We start from the raw sequence: 23,931 nt of genomic DNA on the forward strand, positions 1-23,931 counted from the left end.
TGGGGGGGGGGCAGGACTGGGAGGGGGGCTCTCCGTTTCTCCTAGTGAGGGAAGGGGCTTAGGCAGGCAGGTGGGGGCCCAGCCAAGAAAGGGCAAGGAGATGGGGAAGACCAGTTGGGGTTGGCCAAGGGGGTCTCACCTGGGGACCTGGCCTAGAGGGGTACAGCTTGGGGCTTGTCTTTGGGTCCCCATCTGGGGTCTGATGGGGGGAGACCTAGTGAGGGGTACGAGGTCCCACCTGGGGCCAGCACAGAGGCCTGGGAGGGATGGAAGGGGCCCTTTGTGCAGAGGGTTGGCTGGGGGGCAGCACAGTGACCCCCCCTCACCTGCAGCCGGGCAGCGTGCTCCTGCTTGCGCTTCATGTCGTTGATGTACCAGGCCACAGCCGTCATGGTGATGGTGGCTTCCTCCACAGCCTCATAGCCCGCGCTGCTCCGCTCACAGTGCCGGGTCAGCTCCTGGGGGCAGCAGGCAGAGGCCCGTCCAAGCACCCACCAGATCCCCCCGTGGGCAGGGGCCACGGCAACTGGTGGACCTGGGGCAGATGCCAGCCAGAGAGAGCCCGAGCTGGTCCCTCAGCTGCCTCTGGGGGGAGCTCCCAGTCTCACCCAGCAGGGGGCGCTGTGGGGAGCGGAGCGGGAACACTGCCTGTGGGGGGAGCTCCCAGTCTCACCCAGCAGGGGGCGCTGTGGGGAGCGGAGCGGGAACACTGCCTCTGGGGGGAGCTCCCAGTCTCGCCCAGCAGGGGGCACTGTGGGGAGCGGAGCGGGAACACTGCCTCTGGGGGGAGCTCCCAGTCTCACCCAGCAGGGGGCACTGTGGGGAGCAGAGCGGGAACATTGCCTGTGGGGGGAGCTCCCAGTCTCGCCCAGGAGGGAGCGCTGTGGGGAGCGGAGCGGGAACACTGCCTGTGGGGGGAGCTCCCAGTCTCGCCCAGCAGAGGGCGCTGTGGGGTGGGGGCGGGGCGGGAATGCTGGCTGTGGGGGGAGCTCCGAGTCTCACCCAGCAGGGGGCGCTGTGGGGGGCGGGGCAGGAATGCTGGCTGTGGGGGGAGCTCCGAGTCTCATCCAGCAGGGGGCGCTGTGGGGGGCGGGGCAGGAATGCTGGCTGTGGGGGGAGCTCCCAGTCTCGCCCAGCTGGGGGTGCTGTGGGGGGCGGGGCGGGAACGTTGGCTGTGGGGGGAGCTCCCAGTCTCGCCCAGCACTGGGCATAGTGGAGAGTGGGGCAGGAACACTGCCTGTGGGGGGAACACTGTGGGGGGCGGGGCGGGAACACTACTTGTGGGGGGAGCTCCCAACTGGGTGTGGGGGCCTCTGCTCCCTAGCTTTGCCTGTCTCACCCCCACCCATTAGTCATCCCTCCCCAGAGCCCTCTGCAGCGAGCCGGCACAGGGCCCCGGCCCGGCGACAGCAACACCCACCTGCAGCAGGAGATGGTACTTGAGGATCCTCTGGACGGGCTTGAGCAGGTAGGTCTCCAAGGGCAGGGAGTGGGACAGCGTGGCCTGGCGCTCCCGGAAGAACCCCGCCAGCACCTGGTTCTCCATGCACTCCCGCAGCACCGCCACCGAGCTGGGGGCACACGGGCAGGCTAGCCAGGCGCCGGCGCCACGGACCAGAGGCGGCGAGCCAGGGGGATGGTGTTTGTCTGCCCCTGCACAGGGCAAAGGGGGCGCCACCCTCCCCAGTCTGACTCCTAGCACCCTGCCCTTTTCCCGCAGCAGGGCTGGGGACAAATGCTCAGGTCATGCCCCTCTCCCGCCTCCCCCAGGCTGCTCCGTGCCCCGTCCCTCCCCACCCCTGGGCTGGGGGCCCCTACTCACTTGGGGTAGTTCATGCAGTACAGGGTGTAGATGTCAAATTCCTCGCTCTGCAAGAGAAGACGGGCCATCAGGGGAGGGGACGGCGCCGGGAGGAGGACCCTGAGGGCTGGGACAGAAGCTTGGAGGTGCCAGCCAGGGAGGATGCTCAGGTGCAGAGCGGGAGGACGGTCCCACAGCCCCTCTCCCAAAGCACAGGGCTCTCCCGGCAGCAAGATGCTGCTGATGGACGGGGGATGGGGGCCTGTTTATACAAGGAGCCCTCACTTGGCTCCGAGATGCAGCCACCTCTGGTGTGTGGCGCTCCTGGCCTGGACGGCTGTCCTGCCTGGCTGCTTCACTTCGCCCGACTCCTTCCCACTCCACCCCTCCACCTTCCCACTCGAGCTTCCAGACACCAGAATGGCCCCCTCTGCCCTGGCTGCCCCCCCTCCCCAGCAGACCAGCCCCTTCCCCAGCCCCCGCTCCAATATCCCTACCCCTCTCTCCATCTAACCACCCATTCTACCCCAGCCATGATCCAACCAACTACCATACCCCCCATCCACCCCACCCACCGTCCAACCACCCAGCCTACCCCTACTCACTATCCAACCACTCACCTTACCCCTACCCACCATCTACCTCTACCCACTATCCCACTATCCACCCAACTTCACCCTATTCCTACCCACCATCCAACCATCCACCCTACCCCAGCCATGATCCAACCAACTACCATACCCCCCATCCACCCCACCTACCGTCCAACCACCCAGCCTACCCCTACCCATTATCCAACCACTCACCTTACCCCTACCCACCATTTACCTCTACCCACTATCCCACTATCCACCCAACTTCACCCTATTCCTACCCACCATCCAACCATCCACCCTACCCCAGCCATGATCCAACCAACTACCATACCCCCCATCCACCCCACCCACCGCCCAACCACCCACCCAACCCCTATCCTCCATATCTCACCCTCCATTCCTCCACCCTATCCATATCCCTACCCCTCTTCCCACCACCCTAGCCCTACCCTTCAACCCTCCACTCTATCCCTATGCCCCAGCCACGCCTGAGGGAGAGGTGCCCAGTTCTCTTGGCAGAGGGGTGCAGAAGATCCAGGCTGGGCCTGGCCCTGGCCCACTCCCACCCTCAGCTGGCTTCTGCAGCCAGCAATGAACAGGGGCTGTGCAGCGCACACCTGGACACGCCAGGGGGCAGGAGAGGCAGGGGGCCGCAGCTGGCTGCTGGCGGGGGTGGGGGCAGCACAGGAGACCCTTACCCGCTGCACGAAGCACTCGGCGATGGCATGGGCGCTGCTGCTGCTCTCCAGCTCTTCCAGCAGCTCGCTGCACAAGAGGGAGAAACAGGGAGGGGATGAAGCGGCTGCCATGTGGGGCACTCAATTCAAAGGCTGTTTCTGGGGGGGGGGAGGAATCTCTGTCCTCAGGAGACCCCCCCCACACACACTCAGAAGCTGCATGCTCAGACTCCACATTTGCATAAAGTTTGCATAATTGTCCTCCAAGCTGACACTGGCTGGATTCGAACCCGCACAAAGCGCCGAGGTCAAGCCCCCGGACTGTGCACGTTCCCTTCCTTTCAGCGCAAGTGGGACGTCGTGGGGACGGTATTCACTGCTGTAGTCCCTCGCTTTTGTGTTCCCTTGGCTTGCGTTGCGGTGCCGTGTGTGATTTTTCTGTCCTGTGCTTCTCTGTCTTGACTGGGGGGGGTCACGTTACTGGATTTTAAGGGGAGCAGCCAGATCACTGCTGCATCCATAGGGGGGTGTTTGCCCCAAAAGTCTGTACAAAAGGGGTCATGTGAGCTGTTGAATGAAAGCTCATGTTCTGCTGGTTCTGTATCTGCTATTCATGTACTTGTAGGATATCTGTATGTGGAGTTATAAACATGTATTCTGTATGGATGCTGGAAAACTGTCAAGGAATGCTCGGCCAATGGCTACGCTAATTAGCAAGGGGACAACAAGTCTCTAGGTGCCAATACACACCTCAGGAACGTGACTGATACCTGCAAACCAGCATGGGACGCAGGGATAGGTTGTCTGACCATGTGACCTGCAGTAACCTGCTCCGGCGAAGAAGATGCCAGGGGAGGTATATAAGGGCCATGTGGCACCCTCCATCTGGTCTTCAGCTCAGCTCTTGATCCCAGAGGCAGCCTTGCAGGGAACCACGAGCCAGAAAGAACTGTGGACCCATCCTGACACAGGATGTACACCAAAGACTTTTAGGCCAACAGTTATCACATCTCTGCTAGAGCCTGTATTGAGAACTGGGAGATTCGATGCATGTAATGTACTATCCTTTAACAACCTTACTCTCATGCTTTTCGTTCTTTTAGTAATAAGCCTTTAGATTCTAGATTCTAAAGGATTGGCTCGGCGTGATCTTCTGGGTAAGATCCAGAGGGTATATTGACCTGGGAACTGTGGCTGGTTTCCTGGGACCAAAAGAACCCGGCCGGGGTAGGTGAGATTGGGCTCTATAACCCCTCACCTGTGTTAGGCCTGGGGCTGATTGGGGCACAGGGAGAGCTGGGGTATCAGAGGGGTTTTGCGCATGAGGCTTCTGGCTGGCCAGGTTGGCAGCTGGAGCGCTCGGTGTGACTGGTCTGTGGCCTATTTGGGAAGGTCCGCGGTCTGGGGCTGTAAGGAGCCCCGAGTTTGAGCACTTTGCCCTGAGTGGATGCGCTCAGCCGTGCTCAGACCCGGCCCGGTCCGTCACAGGGGGTGCAGTGCCCAGCGGGGGGTGGGACCTTTGGGGGAGAACTTCAGGAATGGCCCGGACTGGCCTGTCCCCTGACCCGAGGGGGAAGATGCAACCAGTGATCACCAGATAACACCTGGGGCCCGGGAAGCAGGAGAAAGGAGGGGGCGGGTCTGCCTAGACGGCTGGGACCAGTTGCTGGGTGTGTTAGTTGTCGGCTGCTTTAGGGAGGGGGGAGTCCAGCTTGGGCCCCCCATCCCAAGATGGACTGTACTGGATGGTGCTGGTTCCTGTAACAACCAGTCTGTGCTACGCTGTGTCCCCAGCAATGAATGAACCTTCTGTGGCACCTGCCGGCTGACAGTCCCGTCTGGCTGCGGAGGGGGGCGCAGGGCCCAGTGACTCACCCACGCTCCGTTACAACAAGCAACACAGCAAGCATTTCTGCTGCAAATGTAGCCCACACACCTAGGGTGTGGGGCAGTGTCCCAGGGAGTGGCACTTAGGCCACTTACAGCGAGAGATAAAAATGAGTGAGCACTACAGCCTAAGCGGAGAGGCAGCAGACTTTTAGCTCAAGCAGTAGAGGCTCCTGCACTGGGCTCCAGAGGTCCTAGGTTCAAATCCACCCAGTGGCACTTATACAAAGGCCCAGCTTCCACCTGCCACCAGAACCAAAGGAGAACCCCTGCTAGCAGTATAGGGGCCATGACACACAGAGGCACCGCAGTGCTGATTGCAGCCAGTAGAGGGCAGTGACACTCACATGCTTAGTGGCCTGACCAACCCTCTCCCCAGTGCCTTAAGCGGTTGGGGGTGAAATGCAACAGCAGGTGGTTTCTTTGGATTCATGTCAGCACAAGGCTGCAGGAGAAATGTGCCGGGGTCTTGCTCTCGCCTCTCCCGAGCACCCCCGCTGGGCAACTGAGACCATCAGCCTCAGTTCCCACCTGGGGGGAAGTGCTGGGCTAGAATCCGCAGCGGTGGCGAAGGACAGTCCTGTCCTCTGCGTCCCACGCCAACCCCAGCGCCTGCTCTGCCCGGGCTGGGCCCCACCTCAATGTTACCCCCAGGGGGTGTTCCGACAGAGCCGGGACCCCCCCTCCCACCTCTTGCATGGCCCTGCCAGGAAACTCAACCCCAGCTCCAGGAACCAGCTGGGCTGCAGAGGAGAAACCCAGAGGCCAAGCACATGGCAGGAGGTGGGGGCTTCTCACGGGTCCAACCTTGCCCGGCCAAACACTGAAAGTCAGGCGAGAGGTAAACCCATCCCCTCCTTCCACTTACTGGGTTCGGCACTCCTCCCTTACAACCAGGCCCCTGCACGCAGCCCCTCTAAGCCTGACTGGAACTGACGGGCCGTGGCTTCCACAGCCCGGACTCCTGCTCCCAACCACTAGGCCCCACTCCCCTTCCACCCCCTTTCACTGCACCCCCATTCCACTCTCGTGCCAAATCCCCCCACCCCGACTAGCAAAACTCCCCAAGAAACCCAGGCTGCCTCCCCCAGTAAGATGTGTCGCGGGGGGAGGCTGGCATGGGAGTGGCTCCCGCCCCCTTCGTGCTCCTGAGCCCCGGCTCAGCGTGCGGCTCCTTCCCGTAGAGGGTTAAGGGCCCCGGCGGCCGGCCCACGCAGCCTCTGCCGCAACGCTTAAACAGACACAGATGAGAGTTCGTGCTCGACAGGAAACAACCCCCGCTCCCCCTTCCCTTCCCCTCCCCCACCCTGAGACTATAGCTGGGGGGAGGGTGGCCCAGAGCCAGCTCTGGCTGAAACCAAATGCTCCACATAAACCAAGCACCGGGCCCCTAGCTGCTTTGTTTGCTGCCCTGCCACGAAACTGTTGGGGTATCTAGAGTTGGGAGGGGGGGGGGGATTCGGAGTCAGGACTTCTCAGTTTTCTCTCTCCCGTCTCGGTGGAGAGAAGTGTCTAATGGTTAGAGTGAGGGAGGCTGGGAATAGACAGGGCAGCTGGGTTCTGCTCCCAGCTCCAGGCGGCGGAGTGATGCCTAGTGGTTGGATCTCAGCGGGGTTCCTCTTTAACCCCATTGTTACAGAAAGGGGAAACTGAGGCATGCCTGGCTGGATGGCTGAGTCACGACATCTCAAAGGATCCTGAAAAACTGGCACTGGAGTGATCATCTAGCCACTTGGATTTCGTCCCTGCCTACGATTCTCAAACTGGTAATTTTTAACTCACTGGCCGTTTTGCTAAAAAAACTGCTGTAAGAATTATATTGGGACAGGTTTCTAATCTGTGCCACCTAGGAAGACAGGTTACATGATACAACTGGTTCCTTCTGGCCTTGCAATCTACGAATCCATGAACAAGCCACCTCCCACACTCTGGGACTCAGTTTCCCCTCCCCACCTTTTGTCTAGGAACTCTAGGGGAGCAGGGACTGTCACTTGCTCTGCGTGTGAGCAGCACCTGGCACAATACATAAGTCAACATGTATGGAGTCTTCGATGCCAGTTTTTCAGGATCCTTTAAGATGTTGTGACTCAGCCATCCAGCCAGACATGCCTCAGTTTCCCCTTTCTGGAACAACTTTATTTTTATGATGCAGTTGGATTTGATTTTTAGATTGCATTAAAATATTAGAAATCTCAAACCATCATTCAGGACAACCCAAACACGTGAAATACACCCTATGAAGACACAGCTTGAATTTACTGCTGCAATAGCAGCTAAAAGCCAAAGCACAATACAGCGACGCCGTCACGTCAATATTAATCATTTTTTTGTTGAAACAAAATATTTCAACTTTTTTCCATTGGGAATGTCACAGAAAGCAACACGCGGCTGTGAAACATTTCCATCCTGGCCAGATGACATTCTCCAATGGAAAACTGCTCCCTCAAAAGTTCTTCCACCAGGTGCCGTCCCGATGCAGGTTGTGTGCCCCCAGAATGGGGGCAGGTGTGGGGAGACACATAAGATAAAGGCTGCAGGAAATCACATGCGATCACCTTTTCCATGAGCATTTGCACAGTAGCGGGGGAGTTTATGAAAATGTCTCTGATCCCAAAAGTTTTGCCAGTTAAAAAACCTTGGAAATTGCTCCATGCAAAAATCAAAAACGTTGTGAACGTTGAGAGAGCTGAGTCAACACAAACCGTCAAAACAGTTCAACCACCCTCTCAGCTCATCCTCCCCCCTAGAAAATTTAGACTTTTGTAGCCAAAGTTTAAATTTCGGCCAGAGACTAACATATTTCAAGTCACCAGCCATGGTTCAGGTACCTTATAGTCTCATTCTCTATGGGCCAGGCTCTGACTGGACTACATCTCCCATGATGCACCACTTTCTCCCCTCTCAGGGAAGGAAGGCGGGGGATGTTCCTGGCCATGTTGCAGCATGGGAGACCTATGGGGGTCAGTGTTAGCAAAGTTGCTAGGAGTGCAGAAAACATCTCAGCCCCCCGGCAAGTCCCCCTCCAAACGCTGTGGTCTCCTGCCGGGCTCTCCCAGAGGCATGGGCACTCGTGGGCTGCGGACTCACCTGCTGAACTCATAGATGTCTTCGATGTTGCAGAACAAGGTGTTCACTTGCTCGGGTTTGAGGGGCAGGTGCCCGCAGTCTATGATACAGCCCAGATAATCCTGCAGAACAGGAATGGGTCAGAACCTGGCATTCCCGGCAAACGCTGCACCAGGCAGGCACCATTTCATCCCTGGGCACACGTGGCAGCCTGTAGGGTGGGGTGCGGCAGCTGTTTTATACGGGGACGGCTTTCCCAGCCCGGGGATGCAGCCACCTCTGGGGTGACACCTGGCCCAAGACTATACAAGGCTGCGTCACTCAGCACTTTGAGATGCGCTCACCTCTGGGGTGGGCCGGGCAGTTGTTTTTACAGGAGCCATTCCCCAGCACTGAAGTGCACCCATCTGTGGGGCAGCCCCCAGCAGCTGTTGCATAACATTCTGCACAGTGGCCACTCGCCCGGATTGATGTGGGACTGGCCTGGGGTGGGGCATGGCAGTTGCTTACTAGCCGCATAGCTCAGGGATTACACGCCCAGCAGCGAAATGCAGAGAAGTCAGCGGAGGAGCACAACAGCTGTTTATAAAGGAATCCGGCACCCAGCACCAAAGTGCAGCCACCCCAGCAATGGGGCATGGTAGCTCTTTATACAATTATCCCTCCCTCAGCTCTGGGATGCAGCTAGCTCTGCCGTGGAACATGAAACCCACTTGTACAAGGATCCTGCACCTAGCGCTGAGAGGGGTGGAGCATGACAGAGATCCCTCACCGGCTCATCCCTGGGGAGAAACCACAGTGCATCATGGGAGATGACATCTGGCCAGGGAGCAGGGTCCAGAGAGGCTAAGGAGGAACATTTGACTACAACTCCCACAATGCAGCGTGGCAGCTCAGGCCCTCAGCGGAATTCGCTTGACTCCAAAATGAACCCTCCCAACAACGTTTCCATATGAAAACTTCTGGCTGCGTGAAAAGAGCCCAGATTCCAACTTTTCTTCCCCAAACCCAGGGTTGAAATATTGGACTTTTCCAAGGAGGGAAATTCCATTTTCCCGTTGGCTCCACTCTAGGAAGCTTCTAGGGAGATCCCAGCCGGCATGCACAGGCTCGCCAGCTGGATACAGGTTGACAGCTGCTGGATTCACAGGGTGCTGTTGTCCCCTTGACTGCAAAGGGGTGGAACAACCCACGGGAAATCTACCTAGACCGGGATCCCTATGGCAACATTTTGGGGCCAGGGGCTGGGATCTAGGATCCCTGGCTCCATCCCCAGCGTGGTTTGATCTGAAGAGTTGTCAGGACTCCTGGGTTCTTTCCCGAGCTGTAGGAGGAGGGATTAGAGTGGGGTTGATGGGACAGTGGAGGTGGGGGGCGGGTCAGGACTTCTGGGATCTGTCCCGAGCTCTAGGAGGGGGACATGTGGGGCGTAATGGTCAGAGCAAAAGCCAAGACTCCTGGGTCCCATTACCACCCGCTCTGTGCCTCGGTTACCCCGGGTGAAATAACATTTCCTTCTACCCTGAGTTTCAGCACTTCCAGCACTCGCCCACCCACCAAATGCGGTTAATCAACCCGGAACGAGTGCTGCTTAGACAATCTGTTAAACTCATTCTCATTTCTCTGCCAGTGACCTTTCCCTAGCTCCCCCACCCCCTCTGACGCTGCACCTCCCACAGCCAGAAAAACCCGCCTGCCCATGCAAAGGAGACTCAGTGCTGGCCCCGGCCCAGGACGGCTCCGGCTGACTCACAACCGCCCTAGAACGTAGGGACCAATCACAAGCGTGCAGCCAAGATTTCAACGATTCTACTGGGAGTCTGTCCTGAGAGGAACCCAGACAATGTCAAAAGGTGCTGAGGGATTGCTCCAAAAATATCTACTTTGAAGGAGGGAGGCAGAGGAAACCTCAAACCCTTAAGAAATAAAAGATCATACTATGTTTCCCAGACCAGCGGTTTTCTCCGCCCCAAAACACACTCGCAGAATTTGATTCTGGTGAAACGACTAGGAATTTTTTGGAATCCATTTGACCTAAACCGAATTCTTTTCCGTTTTTCAGAGCTACCAGTGAACCCAAAAGTCAGTTATTCGCCCGGCTTGCTTAGCAACGTCTCCTAGTGAGCGCACTTCTGAGAAAAGACGAAATCACAGCCCCCAAAAGATGTGCCAAATTAAAAACTAGGAAAAAAATTAAAAACTCTGTTAAACGTGGAGGGAGCCATTCGAGTCAAATATCAGAGGGGTAGCCGTGTTAGTCTGGACCTGCAAAAGCGACAAGGAGTCGTGTGGCACCTTATAGACTAACAGATGTATTGGAGCATAAGCTTTCGTGGGCAAAGACCCACTTCGTCAGATGCATGCATGGGTCTTTGCCCACGAAAGCTTATGCTCCAATACATCTGTTAAGTCTATAAGGTGACTCAGGATGCCTTGTTGCTATTAGAGTCAAAGTAACTTGTCAAAATGGAGAAATTCCTCCATATGGCTCAACCAGCCTCCATATCAATGCGCCTTCTCAGTCTCAGCCATTTCGGTTTCCATCCCCTGTCCAGATTACAGACAGAATCTGTTATTGTATTGCTAGTCCGAGATCAGGGCCCATTGTGCTCCGGGCTGTAAAAACCTTCCCTGCTCAAAAGACAGTACAATCAGGCTAGATGGATGAAAGGTGGCAGGGAAGGAGGACTATTATCCCTGTTCAGCAGATGGGGAAACTGAGGCACAGGGCTTAAGGCCCTTCTTGTTGGACCTGCCAAGCACCTACAATTTCACTGAGTCATGGGAACTCAGCGCCTCGAATTCTTTAGCCTCAAGAGGCTTGCTCATGATTACCCGCCCAGGGAATCTACGGAAGAACTAGGAACAGAAGCCAGATCTCCTGACTGCCAGATCCTCCGCTCTCACTATGACACATCCTCCTCTCAGAACTGGTAATGGAACCCAAGAGTCCTGCTTCTCTGTCTCTCCATGCTCTAACCACTAGATCCTTCTCCCCTCCCTGACCTGGCAATAGAACCCAGGCGTCCTGGCACCTAGGTCCCATTGCTCTAACCTAGGGATGGGCAAAATCCAGCCCACAAGCCAGATCATGCCTGCAGCCCACCCCGCCACACCCCACCCCCAGGTCAATTGAGACCCAGGGGCGGGGGAGCGCATGAGGTCTCCTCCCCGCACCAGGGGCAGGCGGCACCAGAGGGAACCTCCAAATGTTCAAAATGGCTGGCGGTTCCCTCTAGGTGGGCGGGGTGACGGGGAGAGATCTCATGGGCTCCCCTGCCCCAGAGGGAAGCCCACAAAATCTCCCCCCCCCGCATGCTGAGCATAGAGGGGGAACCGCCCCTTCCACTACCGACACTGGTACAGGTAATCCTCACTCCCTAGCACAGTATCTCAGGCCTGAGAGCTCCCATGAGAGAGCTGGTGTCTGCAGGCACCATAGTCCCACAAGAAAGGAGACAAATGAAAAGGAAGCCAAAGCACCAGGTTACAAGACATGGAAATCTGGGCAGGAAATAGGCTGGGTGTCCAAGAAGGAGACACTACCGAAGGGGGCAGAGGCTTATTATCAGCCCCCGGAGGGGTGTGGGGTCTAGTGGTTAGAGCAGGGGGCTGGGAGCCAAGAGTCTGGGTTTTAATGCCAGCGAACAGTTCAAACCAGGACTTTGGTTGCACTCAATGCAAGGGCCTGTATGTTTCTCGCTGGAAGTGAAAGTCCAGCCTGGGCTGAGCTGTTTGCTGCTGGGGTTAGAGCTTCCCTCCTCGCAATACTGGATCCAGGCTCCCGGCAGATGCTCCCCACCTCCACCCACTCAAGCTCACATCTCACATTTCAGCCCTTCCTGCCAGAGGAATAACTGGGATTCTTTGGGCCTCTCTGGGGACAGCCAGGGCCGGCCCTGCTCCACTGGCACTGGCAAGGCAGATGAGTCCACACGTGCACACACACACCCCCCAAATCGCTGCTCTCCGGGGTCACCTCTGACCTGAGTCAGCGCTGCTGAGTGGCCAGGGGGTTGGGCTAGGCCTCAGGAATCCTGGCTCTGCCCCAGACGTGCCATGTCTCCGTGGACAAGTCACAGCCTCTTTCATGACTCAGTTTCCCCACCCTTTGTTTAGACTAGAAGCTCTTCAGGGAAGCGTGAGTCCGTGCTGCACCAGGCGCCATGGGATCCAATCCCAGTGGGAGCCTATTGTTGTTATCGGAAAACCAATGGGAATTAACGTTATGTGTTAATTATACACATGGCATCCCATTTACTTGGGTGTTATACCTGCCCCCCATACTGCCCCCTACTGGACGAGGCTGGGGAACTGCCCCCCCCACCAGCACTCCTGCCCTGCACTCCACAGCACCCCCTACTGGGCAAAGCCAGGAATGGCATAGCTGGCAGCTCCCCCTGCACACCCTCAGCTCACCTCCACGATACTCCTCAGGTCTCGGACGTAAGCCTGCTCCGTCTCCACGATCTCTAGCACCACTCGGTCCAGCTGGGACAGCTTAGCCCGGCGTTCCCTGGCTCTGGAGGGCCCAGGGGACCAGGTGCCGCTGCTGCGTTTGGCGCCCCCTGGGGGCTGCTCGGCCTCAACCGGCCCCTCCAGCAGCGCCACGGGGGTGAGGTCAAGGTTAATGTCACTGCCGCTCTGCTGGGCGTCGGGGGGGTAGCCGGCGGAGCTACCTCCACCCAGGGCCCCGCTGCTGCCGAAGGCGCTCTGGCTGTCAGGCAGGGAGGCTGAGGAAGCGGAGGAGCTGAGGCTGACGGGCCGATCTCCGTCCGAGCACACGGTGTTGACTGAGGTGCAGCTGCCCGAGATGGCGGCGGCGGCCATGCTGCCGGCAATCCCGCTCAGCGAGGACACAGAGGACGGCCTGGCAGCTGCTGGGGAGGAGAGAGAGATGGCTGGATTAGTGGTGCCCACCTGCTGGGACACTCCCCATCACACAGCACCCCCTGCTGGGAGAGGCTGGGACTGGAGTAGCCAGGCGCTCCCCACAGCCAGCTCTTACCCAGCTCCCCACAGCACCCCCTGCTGGGAGAGGCTGGGACTGGAGTAGCCAGGCGCTCCCCACAGCCAGCTCTTACCCAGCTCCCCACAGCACCCCCTGCTGGGAGAGGTCGGGACTGGAATTACCCCCACACCCAGCTCTAACTCAGCGCCCCCCGCTGGAAGAGGTTGGGACTGGAGTTGCTGGGAACTACCCCCCCCAGAGCCAGCTCCTGCCCTGCTCCCCACAGAGCTCCCTGGAGGGGAGTAGGGTCTACTGGACAGAGCAGAGAAGTGAGTCTGGATTCCTGGGTTCCCCCCAAGCTCTGTCACTTGGTGATGCTGGGCAAGTCCTGCCCTTCCCCCGTGCCTCTGTTTCCCCTTCTGTGTACTGGTACCACAGCACCCATCGCTATCCCCAATGCATGCGTGTGGCTAAACTCATTCATGCCTGCAGAGTGTTTAGAGATCCCCCAAGGGACACAATGGGGGAGCAAAGGGTTCACTGCACTGATGCACGGGGCTCGGGCAGATTTCCCCAGAGGTCTCCTAGGGCAGCTGCCCGGCGTGGCCAGGAACGGGTATAGGCCTCGCTGTTCAGCCCTTCCCAGACTGAGCCTCCTGTAGCTATAGGAGATGGGAGCACCCCAGCATCCTTTCTAGTCCTACCACCCCTTCACCTCAGCCCCCGTGCCTCCGGCACCTGCCCTGCACCTTGCAAGCACCTTCCCGCCCCATGGCCACAATGAGCCACGGCCCCCGATCTGCAACCGCTCTGAGTTCAAGCCGCTTCCTCCGTTCTCCCCCTCGCCCCACATCATCACCTCGGATCTTGGCTCTGTGGGGGTTTGCCCCCCTGGGACGCAGCGACATTGCAGCATCTGTCCCCAGCTGCACTTCATGCTCCCTTCCTCCCCCCCCCCCAGCTCCGATCTCCAAGGGCTTCCTCACTTCCTGCCCTGCCTTGCTGTGGTTTGCGTTGCATTGTGGGAGCAGAGGCTTTGCACACGCACCCTGTGCACAGTGAGGTCTGCTGCTCAGGAAAAGGTCTGCACCAAAATATACACTGGAGCCGGGGCCCAGAGCAGATTCAGACAGTGTGAGCCCATGTCTCTCCTTTGCTTGTATTTTAGTTTAGCTTACTATATAGTTTAGAAATGTGCGTCTGTCTGGCCGTCCATCCATGAGTCCCTGTGTTCACAAACCCCTCCTAAACAGGAAGAGCTAGGACCCCCTCATGCTGCTTCCTCTTACCATCACTTCAGGGTGGAGTTTGGTTGCGCCAGGACAATGGGATGTACCTGGAATTCGATTGTTTCCCATGAAATGGAAAGGGAGGGGTCTGGCAGGAGGGACTTATACTGTAAAATGACCACAGGGGGGCACAAGGAGCCAGAGATGGGGACCGGGACGGCTATAACCCCATTGGGCCAGCAGGGGGCAGGGTGGAGAAAGGGACAGCTACCTACTATAGCAGTGGTCACCAACCAGTAGATTTTGGACCCTTTGACAGGTGATCCTGGCAGGTTTGGGGGGAGGCTGTCAAGTGCCAGGACTGTATCTGTCCCTCTCAGCTCATTTGCTGCTCCTGCCCTCTGCTTGGAGCTGTCCTCCAGCCCCAGGAGCCTCTTGCTTGCTGTGCAGGGCACAGGAAGAAGAGGAGGGGGTGCCCCTTCCTCCACTCTGTACCCCAACTCCACAGAGCAGAGGGGGGCAGGGATGGAGAGAGTTTGCTGGCTGCTTTTGGGAGTGGTGCAGGGCCAGGGGAGGGGTGAGCCTGCCTTAGTCCCCTGCGCCACCACCCAGAAGCCACTTGTGGTAAACAGTGCCCAGCTGGAGCCTGCATTCCGAACCCCAGCCCTAGTCCTGAACCCCTCCTGCACCCCAAACCTCTGCAACCCTGCACCCAAACTCCTTCCCAGAGCCAGCACCCTGAACCCCCTCCTGCACCTCAGCTCCCTGCCCCAGGCTCAGCTCAGAACCCCTCCCACACTCCAAATCCTGTAGCCCAAGATCAGAGTCTGCATCCCCCGCATCCCAGCCCTCTGGCCCGGGCAGGATAAAAGCGAGTGAGGATGGGGGAGGGAGGGAGGATGGGGTGGGAAGGAGGCGGGGCAAGCGTGTTTAGGTCTGAGGTGAATCCTGGATTGCACTTAAATTCAAAAAGTGATCGCATGCTTAAAACGGTTGGAGGCCGCTGTACTACATATTTCAGAGAATGTGTCTGTTCGTGTGGCTGTGGCTGTCTGTCTCCCAGCGGGGGGACATGCACTGATCCCCCGGCTATGCCAGCCGGAGCTGCAGCCATCATGGAGAGGGGCTTTTCATATGGCCCCTCCCTTTGACAGGAAGAGAACACCACCTGTGCTCCAAACTCCCTCACCCATACTACTCCCGGAGCCCTGTTTTCACTCTTGATCCACTCAAGGTCACACCTTGCAGTATCATTAGAGAGGAGTAGAATGGGGTAGTAGTCAGAGGGCCGGATAATCCTCAACAATGCCTCCATAACGTCTCGGATACAGGCCCCTGGCAGGCAGCACCTCCCAAGATGTCACGTCAGGGCGACATATGGGCGCCTCCGTCCCCCTCAGAAGAGAATCTCCAACCACCACTACCCTAGTTTCTACCTCTTAATACAAACACATTTGTTTATTATCAGGCCCAGAGTAAATAATTGTTATCTGGGGGAGCAACCATTGTGCATATCTCTCTTTCTCTGATAAAGGGCTGGACCTTATGAGCTTTCTCTGTGTAGAACTTTTATACAATTTACTGACCGATTTATTTGGGGTTTTGGTCCCTTTTGGAGGGTGATTTCCTGGGTGCTGAGCCCTTAGACTAAAGTGGTTCAGGGTCTGTGCTGCTCAGCAGAGGAGTGGTGACCCCAACCCTGTGCCTTGTCCGGGGGAGAAGAGGGGATCTGGCCCAGCAGGGCAGGGTGGTGGGGAGCCCCAGGGAAGAGGAAGGCAGACATCAGTGGCATGATCAGCACACCATGGGACAATCCGAAGGGGACATCTGTGATTTGCACTTATCAACCCCGTTTCCTTGTGCATGCGCACGGACACCTTATGCATGCGCACATGTCTGCCCTCACCCCATGCACACACAATTCAAGGCCACTCTTTGCCACCCCTCTGTGCATATGCACACTCACACAAGCTCGGCAACACACACCAGGGCACAAACACCTCTCTGCACGCATGAACAACAGAGAGGTACAGACACACACCGTGTGGATTTGAACAGCCGCGGGGAGTGCCACACAAACAGCAATGTAACAAAACCTCCCCGGCTCTCATCCCTGGCTGCGTTCCAAATGCTCCATTTTACAGATGGAGAAACTGAGGCACAGAACAGGGAAGGGACTTGCTCAAAGGCCCCCGGCGGCAGAGCTGAGAATGGAGCCCGTGTCTCCTGAACACCAACTCAGTGCACTATACACCTACAAGGGGGTAACGAGCCAGTGCAGTGGGGCCATGTATATACAGACACTTCGGCCTCCCCCATGCACATGCTGCTGTAGGAGGCCTGGGGGCGGGGTCTGCCAGTCCCATAGACTCTAATGGAGCGACACCCATTGATATCGACCCTGCAGGCAGTTTATGTCTCTCTGGCCCTTTCAGTTCCAGCCAGGGACTCAATTCGAGCAGCAGCCACAAACACAAAAAGAGGAACCGACTGCATGCGGCACTAAGGTGAGAGGAAGTGAAATGTGCAGACTGCAAGAAGAGGCAGGAGCCAGGGAATGCTAGCACTGCCCAGCTGTCCCCGTGCACAGAAGCCCCTGGTGGCATGCCTCAGTTTCCCCTTTAAAAGCGCCACCCTGACACTAGGGTGAGGATGTTCAAATGTGATTACCTGGCTAATGGTGAAGTCGATGCAATTTGTATCGACGAGACGATGTGTCGTTAAGTGCCTCTGCAGAGCCGCAGCGGGGTAGCTCCAGGAAGCGACCCGAGCCGGTATTGAGCAGTCCTGGCTCCTACTGGCTCCGGAGCCCCTGCGCTGCGGCTCTGCATTTCACATGCAGTAAGAGCTGCTGGGCTTTTCCTACACTTAAAAGGCAGCGGCGCGGGGATGAGCGCACGCCAGGGCTGCTTGGTCCCGGCACGCGCTGAGTCCAGCGGCCCCTGTTCATGGCAGCCAGGGCTGGCCACAGGCAGGGCTTGCTTGGTGGCAACAGCCCCTGTGCCCAGGGGAGCCCAGCACTCCAATGGCTCTTCACTACAGGCATGTTCGGTGGCTCCCCAGCTCGCCTGTCAGTATGGATGGCAGGAGAAGGGTTAAATTTGATCCCTTACAGGGCCCCCGCCCCCCGCCCCCCACCCCATGCACCAGGCTCCTCCTGCCAAGACTGCCAGGAATGCGGAAGCCCCTGAACGAGGTGTTTGCTTTTGTCTCCCCATTGGGGGCCTCGGCTGGCTGTGTGCAGCCTGGAGGTTTATTATTCTAACCCTGGCCTCCCCGCTCCACAGAGGCCGAGAGACCAACTCCAGCTGGAGTCAACTCTGACCCCACGCCCCGCTGCCCCTGCCCCTCTCCCGCATCCCAGGCTCCTCCTCCTCCGGCGCCCCGGTCAGGCCAGGATCCACATCCTGGGGCCTGGGAGCCAGCTCCCCACAGCCCTGCGCATGGGGCAGGCATGTGGGGAGGAGGCTGTAAGTCTCTTTGCTCTCCGTGGTCCGGGTCCTGCCGGGCCTCCAGTGTCACGGCAGCCTCAGGGCTGCTCCAACTCATGCACCAGGCCCTGGGGGGCGGAGAACGGCCACAGCGCCCTGTGCTTTGACCCCACCCCCATCTGCCCCTTCTGCTGGTAGCAGAGCCCTCAGGCTGGCCCCACACTGGCCAGAAGGCCCCCTTCACGGGGGAGGGGCCTCCGTGTGCTGCTCTGGTTGTAACCGAGACTCATCCACCCCGGCTGCTTGCTCCCTGCTCCCTCTCCTCAGGCGGTGGGCGTGCGAGCCGCTCCCCCGCTGCCCTCGCCCCCGGAGCCCCTCTGTCCTCACCCCCTCACATCTGCGCCAGGACCCGCCCCCTCCCTCTGCGCTGGGAAGAGGGCTGTAGCCAGGGGGTGGCGGAAAGCCCCGTCTGGTGCTGTCTACGTACTTAAGAACATAAGAGCGGCCACACTGGGTCAGACCAAAGGTCCACCCAGCCCAGTACCCTGTCTGCCCACAGTGGCCAGCACCAGGTGCCCCGGAGGGGGTGGACCGAAGACAATGATCAAGCGATTTGTCTCCTGCCATCCCTCTGCAGCCTCTGACACACAGAGGCCAAGGACACCATTTTATCCCCTGGCTAATAGCCTTTTATAGACCTAACCTCCATGAATTTATCCAGCTCTTTTTTAAACTCTGTTATAGTCCTAGCCTCCGAGCAAGGGGATCTGTTGTGGCCGCTGGAGTGCGAGTGCCCAAACCACAGGGCGTCAGTTTGGGGGAGGGGTGGGCATGGCTGTAGGAGGGTGGGCGTTGAAGGAGGGTGTGGGGGACTGGCTGGTGGGTTGGGGATGGGGAGACTGTTCCGGGGCTGCAGGAAAGAGGGAATGAGAAAGAGCGTGGGAAGAAGAGTGATACAGAGCTGGTCACAATGAATGCACCCCACATCTGAAGGATGGGGAAACTGAGGCACACAGCGGGACAGACTTGCCCATGGTCAACCAGTGAATCAGTGGCCAAGTGGAAAATAAAACCCAGGAGTTCTGGCTCCCAAGCCCCCTAACCCCAACCCACTAGCCCCACATCCAGGAAAAGAACCCAGCTGTCCACACTCATAATCCACCCGCTCTAGCTACTAGTACCCACTCCCCTCCCCCTCTCAGAGACTAGGACCCAGGACTCCTGTCTCCCCTCTCGCTCCGTGCAGTAACGCACCCCCGCTGCAACTGGGGCAGATTGGGTCATAAGCCCAGGAGCAATGTGCCCAGTTCCACAGGTGGGGCTGCCCCTCGAGCTACGAGCACATGGGGCAGGGGGCCTAGGCACTCACCTTGATTGCCTGCTTTCTTGTGGCTGCCCCGACGGGCTCCCTCAGGCATGGTGCTGTGCTCTCCGACGGACGTCCTGTGCCGAGAGGGAGACAACATGAGTCACAAAGCATCCTGGGCTAGGCATGTAAATAACTGGGTTAACTGGTTAACCTCTCATGGAGCCAGGCACCCAGTCAATGCGAGGCTCCGCGTCTATGGGCACTTAGACAAGGCGCCTTGCGGCCCGCCAGCGGCTTATCCAGGCCGGCCCACAACTCAGCTTCAAAAGCCAAAACACACCACACCAAACCAGTTCCTTTAAGAACATGAGAATGGCCAGACTGGGTCAGACCAAAGGTCCATCTAGCCCAGTATCCTGTCTGCCCACAGTGGCTAATGCCAGGTGCCCCAGAGGGAGGGAACAGAACAGGGAATCCTCATGTGATCCCTCCCGTCACCCATTTCCGGACAAACAGAGGTTAGAGACACCATTCCTACCCATCCTGGCTAATAGCCATGGATGGACCTAACCTCCATGAATCTATGTAGCTCTTTTTTGAACCCTGCTAATGTCCTAGTCTTCCCCACATCCTCTGGCAAGGAGTTCCACAGGTTGACAGTGCGCTGCATGAAGAAAAACTTCATTTTGTTTGTTTTAAACCTGGTACCTATTAATTTCATTTGGTGACCTCTAGTTGTTATGCTATGGGAACAAGTAAATAACTTTTCCCTATTCACTTTTTCCACCCCAATCACGATTTTATAGACCTCTATCATATCCCCCTTCATCTCCTCTTTTCTAAGCTTTCTTTGACAGGCTGCCTGGCCTAGTGGATGGGCAGAAGCTGTAGCCGCAACAGAGCTTGAGTCGAGTAAGGCTTTGGACTCCGTCCCACCTGACAATCCCAGAAGCTAACTAGGAAGCTGTGGGCAGGAGCGGCCGTAGATGAGCTGCTGGCAACTGGCGCCCTAGGCAAAACGCGCGATCAGCACCCCCTGCCTCCAAAGCCCTCAACAGCCGTTTATCTTGGCACCCTAGGCGACTGCCTAGTTTGCACCTATGGACGAGCCGCCACGGGCTGTGGGTCGCTGTATGGGAGACGCACAACCGGTTGAAAAATCAGATTCAAAGGGGTAATCAATAGTTTGCTGTGAAACTTGGAAGAGGCAGCGATGAGAAGCCCAAAGTACGTCCTTCGGGAAGAAAAACTCGCATGCACGGCTCCAAACGGGGGCACAGCCGGCTGGGGGCCGTGCAGCCGGAGAGCAGCTGCCGGGCTTCCAGCAGGTCCCAGACGGAACGTGAGTCAGCAACGGGAGGCAGCTGCGCAACAGGCGAATCTCCCTGCGGGTGTAGCCACAGGAGTGTCATATGTCAGGCGAGGGGCGACTGTCCCGCTCGCCACAAGGCACGGGGCCTCGGCTGGCGTAGGCAGTTGGGCCTGGGGCTGCGCCGTAGGACACACCTGGGCAAACCGGAGGGAATGCAGAGGGGAGCAACACAAAGGCTCGAGGTTTGAAACCTGCCCTGGGAGGAAAGTTAACCAACCGGGCAAGTGCATCTGGAGCAGACGACCGAGGGGAACTGCAAACAGCCACGAGGTTAATGGGGTTCCAAAGATGAGGGTGATCCGCTCTGTGCCATGTCCACTGGAGGCAGGGCAAGGAGGACTAGGCCTAATCTGCAGCCAGAGAGATCGAGGGGAGAAATCAGGACAAACTTTCTAACTCTCTGGGAGTCAAGCCTGGAACCGGCTTTCCCGCCAATGGGGGATCCCGTCACTGGAGGTTTTTAAGACCAGGCTGGACACACCCTGGGCAGGACTAGGTTTACAAGGCCTTGCCTGAAGGTCCCTTCCACACTGATATTTCTCTGATGCCGACTGGCTCAGACCCTACTTAGCTTGCAAACTAAAATGCAGGGACTCTCCCAGACCTGGCAAGAGAACCTGTGAGTCCTGGTTCCCAGCCCTGACTGCTCAAACCACTAGGCCCCACTCCTCCCCCAGAGCGGGGAACACACCAGGAGTCCCACGTCTGCCTTGCCGTGACCCACGCTCGCGTAGAAACATGCAGGCTTGCACTGGATGTGATGATCGCCCTGGAGGAAAGGCCGGGAGCATTTACCACATTTCAGCTGCAAATTCCACTGTGCTTCCCTCTCCCCCCAAAAAGATGCTCTTTGTGGGATGGTTGTTAAACAGGTTCCATGCCTCACCCCAGAAGGAGCTGCATCTCGGCCCTACATGGAGAAGGCCTGTGTGAGCAGCTGCTACGCTTCACCCCAGAGGACGCTGCATCTCAGCCCTACATGGAGAAAGCCTGCGTGAGCAACTGCTACGCTTCACCCCAGAGGATGCTGCATCTCAGCCCTACATGGAGAAAGCCTGCATGAGCAACTGCTACGCTTCACCCCAGAGGACGCTGCATCTCAGCCCTACACGGAGAAAGCCTGCGTGAGCAACTGCTACGCTTCACCCCAGAGGAAGCTGCATCTCAGCCCTACATGGAGAAAGCCTGCGTGAGCAACTGCTACGCTTCACCCCAGAGGAAGCTGCATCTCAGCCCTACACGGAGAAAGCCTGCGTGAGCAACTGCTACGCTTCACCCCAGAGGACGCTGCATCTCAGCCCTACACGGAGAAAGCCTGCGTGAGCAACTGCTACACTTCACCCCAGAGGAAGCTGCATCTCAGCCCTACACGGAGAAAGCCTGCGTGAGCAACTGCTACGCTTCACCCCAGAGGACGCTGCATCTCAGCCCTACACGGAGAAAGCCTGCGTGAGCAACTGCTACACTTCACCCCAGAGGAAGCTGCATCTCAGCCCTACACGGAGAAAGCCTGCGTGAGCAACTGCTACGCTTCTCCCCAGAGGAAGCCGCATCTCAGCGCTGCATAGAGAAAAACAGCCCCTTGGGCACAACGGAAACACGAGCCACTCAGTGCAAGGGGCAGATCACTTTATCGACCAGGGCAAGTGCATCCCAGGCTCTGCCAACAAGGCAAAGTCTTGTCTGATGCAAGCGGGTGAAGAGCCAAAGGAAATCCACGACTTTATGGACACAGAGGTACTTCTCAGCTGAAGACTGGGCCATGCATGGGTGTGGGGAGGGGAGGGTCTGATCCTCACGCTGCCCTTTCCCTGCACCAGTGCAAATGCTAATCGGAACCCCGATTTGCTCTGCTGCAGACCGCTGCTCCGGGCACAGAGCGAGGAGGAATCAAGCCCCTTGCTGTGGGACACCTCTCGGTCCCTCATGCCTGGTGATTAGCCACAAACTGCCTTTGCCAGGGAAGCCTAGCTGTGTTTAGCTGAGGAAGCCCTCTGGGCTAAGAACAATAGCACTTTCCTTTTCCATCTAAGAGCCTCCATGTAGAAGCACCATTAACCCCTTGCGCAAACAGTGCAGTGTTGGTGCAACTCACACCATGCAAAAGTGCACTGCCTGGTCCTGGCACAAGCCCCTCTTGTGCAAACTACACTGCACAATGCTAGTGCAATCTACACTGCACTGTACGCAACACTGTTGCAAGCTTCCCTCGTGCAAACTACGCCATTCTGGTGCTGCTGGGGCAAGCCTTCTTGTGCAAAACGCACTGTGTCCTGCTGCAACGTGTGGGGGCAATCCCTCCTCGTGAAAACTGCCCTGACACCAACTCCCCCTCGTGCAAAGTGGTGTGAACGGCGGCTTGCACCATCCCAGCTTCCCTGGGGCAAAGTCTGGAGGCTCATCCGCCTGTCAGGAACCAGCAGAGGAGTCTCGCACCTCCCTGCCAATCAGCCAGGCCTGACCCATGTTTGGCTCCGTCCGGGGGGGCTGGCGAAAGGTCAGGCTGACCCGGTGGCCAGCCCTCGCCGAGGAGTGTAACACAATCATATCAGGCAGCCCTTCTGCCCTCCTCCCGCCCCACGCCTCCTGCCCTCTTTCCTGGGGCTGCCAGGAGCTGGCACCGCTCATGCCTGCTGCCTGTCGGGAGGGCCGACGGCTCGAATTCCTGCACCGGTCACCGCTTCCCCCCATTCATCTCCACGGCCCCGGGCACAATCAGCACAGGCTGAGAACACAATGCAGCCTATTTTAGGCCCAGCGACTTCAACCAGAGCAAGCACTTTAGCCCTCGGGCGTTTCAATAGTTGTGTGCCACATCCCGCTCCAGGAGGGACAGGTGCCCCCACTGCCCTTACAGGGACAGGGAACCGACTAGGGGAGATTCACCCAATGATCCAAGCCGGTGACCCACGCATCACGCTGCACACCCCAGAAACCATCGGACCAACTGTGTATCCGGGAGAGCAAAACCTTCCTGACCCCTGAAAGGGGGCTGGGTAAAGCCCTGGAGCATGAGACTGTATTATAGTCACTGTCTTAACACAGAGCAGCAGGTGTTAGATGCACATTGAGCTCTGCCACCGAGAACTGTGACCAAGACGTAGCAACAACTGTGACCCCTAACTTTCTAAGCAAAAAGATGGGGGGAGGAAATTTGATGGGACAAGGAAGCCTACCCAAAAAATAAACCCAAATACAAGGAGGTCTCCCCATCTGCCGGCAGAGGCTAGGACATGGGGCTGGCAATCTCCTGTGGGGTTACAGATGGAACTACTACTACATGTATCATGGTAGCACCCAGCGGTCCCAGCTAAGACTGGGGCCCACCGCAGGGGGTGCTGCACAGACACAGAGCTAGCCCCAAAGAGCTTCCAGTCCGACCCACTTTGGCAGAGGAATTAGCAGATTCGGAAAGGGCACTTTTCTTGGTGCAGCGAGAGCCGCTGCCCCGCGGGGACAAGGAGACCCAAATATGGCTGTTAAACTGCAGTTGTCTGGCTAATCGTGGGGTCGATACAATTTGTATCGACCCCACGATTGGTCGATAAGGGCCGCTCTGCAGAGCCGCAGTAGGGTAGCTCCAGGAGCTGGCTCAAGCCAGGACCAAGTAGT

The 23,931-nt window shown here is 57.9% G+C and overlaps 1 protein-coding gene across 4 annotated transcripts in view; it reads right to left on the reverse strand.

Moving 5' to 3' along the window:
* PLEKHG2 (pleckstrin homology and RhoGEF domain containing G2) overlaps positions 1-23,931 on the reverse strand; it is a 51,983-nt gene that overhangs the window by 15,885 nt on the left and 12,167 nt on the right. Inside the window, exons 2-8 of one of the 4 annotated variants that reach the window (XM_075915280.2) lie at positions 19,008-19,081; positions 12,447-12,904; positions 8,049-8,149; positions 3,096-3,162; positions 1,823-1,869; positions 1,421-1,571; positions 327-458 (exon numbers count right to left, since the gene is read on the reverse strand). In XM_075915280.2, coding sequence (XP_075771395.2) covers positions 327-458; positions 1,421-1,571; positions 1,823-1,869; positions 3,096-3,162; positions 8,049-8,149; positions 12,447-12,904; positions 19,008-19,056 — 1,005 coding nt within the window. In that variant the 5' untranslated portion in view covers positions 19,057-19,081. Of the gene's footprint in view, positions 1-326; positions 459-1,420; positions 1,572-1,822; positions 1,870-3,095; positions 3,163-8,048; positions 8,150-12,446; positions 12,908-13,837; positions 14,135-19,007; positions 19,082-23,931 lie in introns of those variants that run through there. The other 3 variants (XM_075915278.2, XM_075915282.2, XM_075915279.2) reach the window with 3 other exon arrangements.

Source organism: Pelodiscus sinensis, chromosome 18 (genome assembly GCF_052426305.1).
Source record: "Pelodiscus sinensis isolate ZL-2025 chromosome 18, ASM5242630v1, whole genome shotgun sequence".
NCBI lineage: Eukaryota > Metazoa > Chordata > Testudines > Trionychidae > Pelodiscus > Pelodiscus sinensis.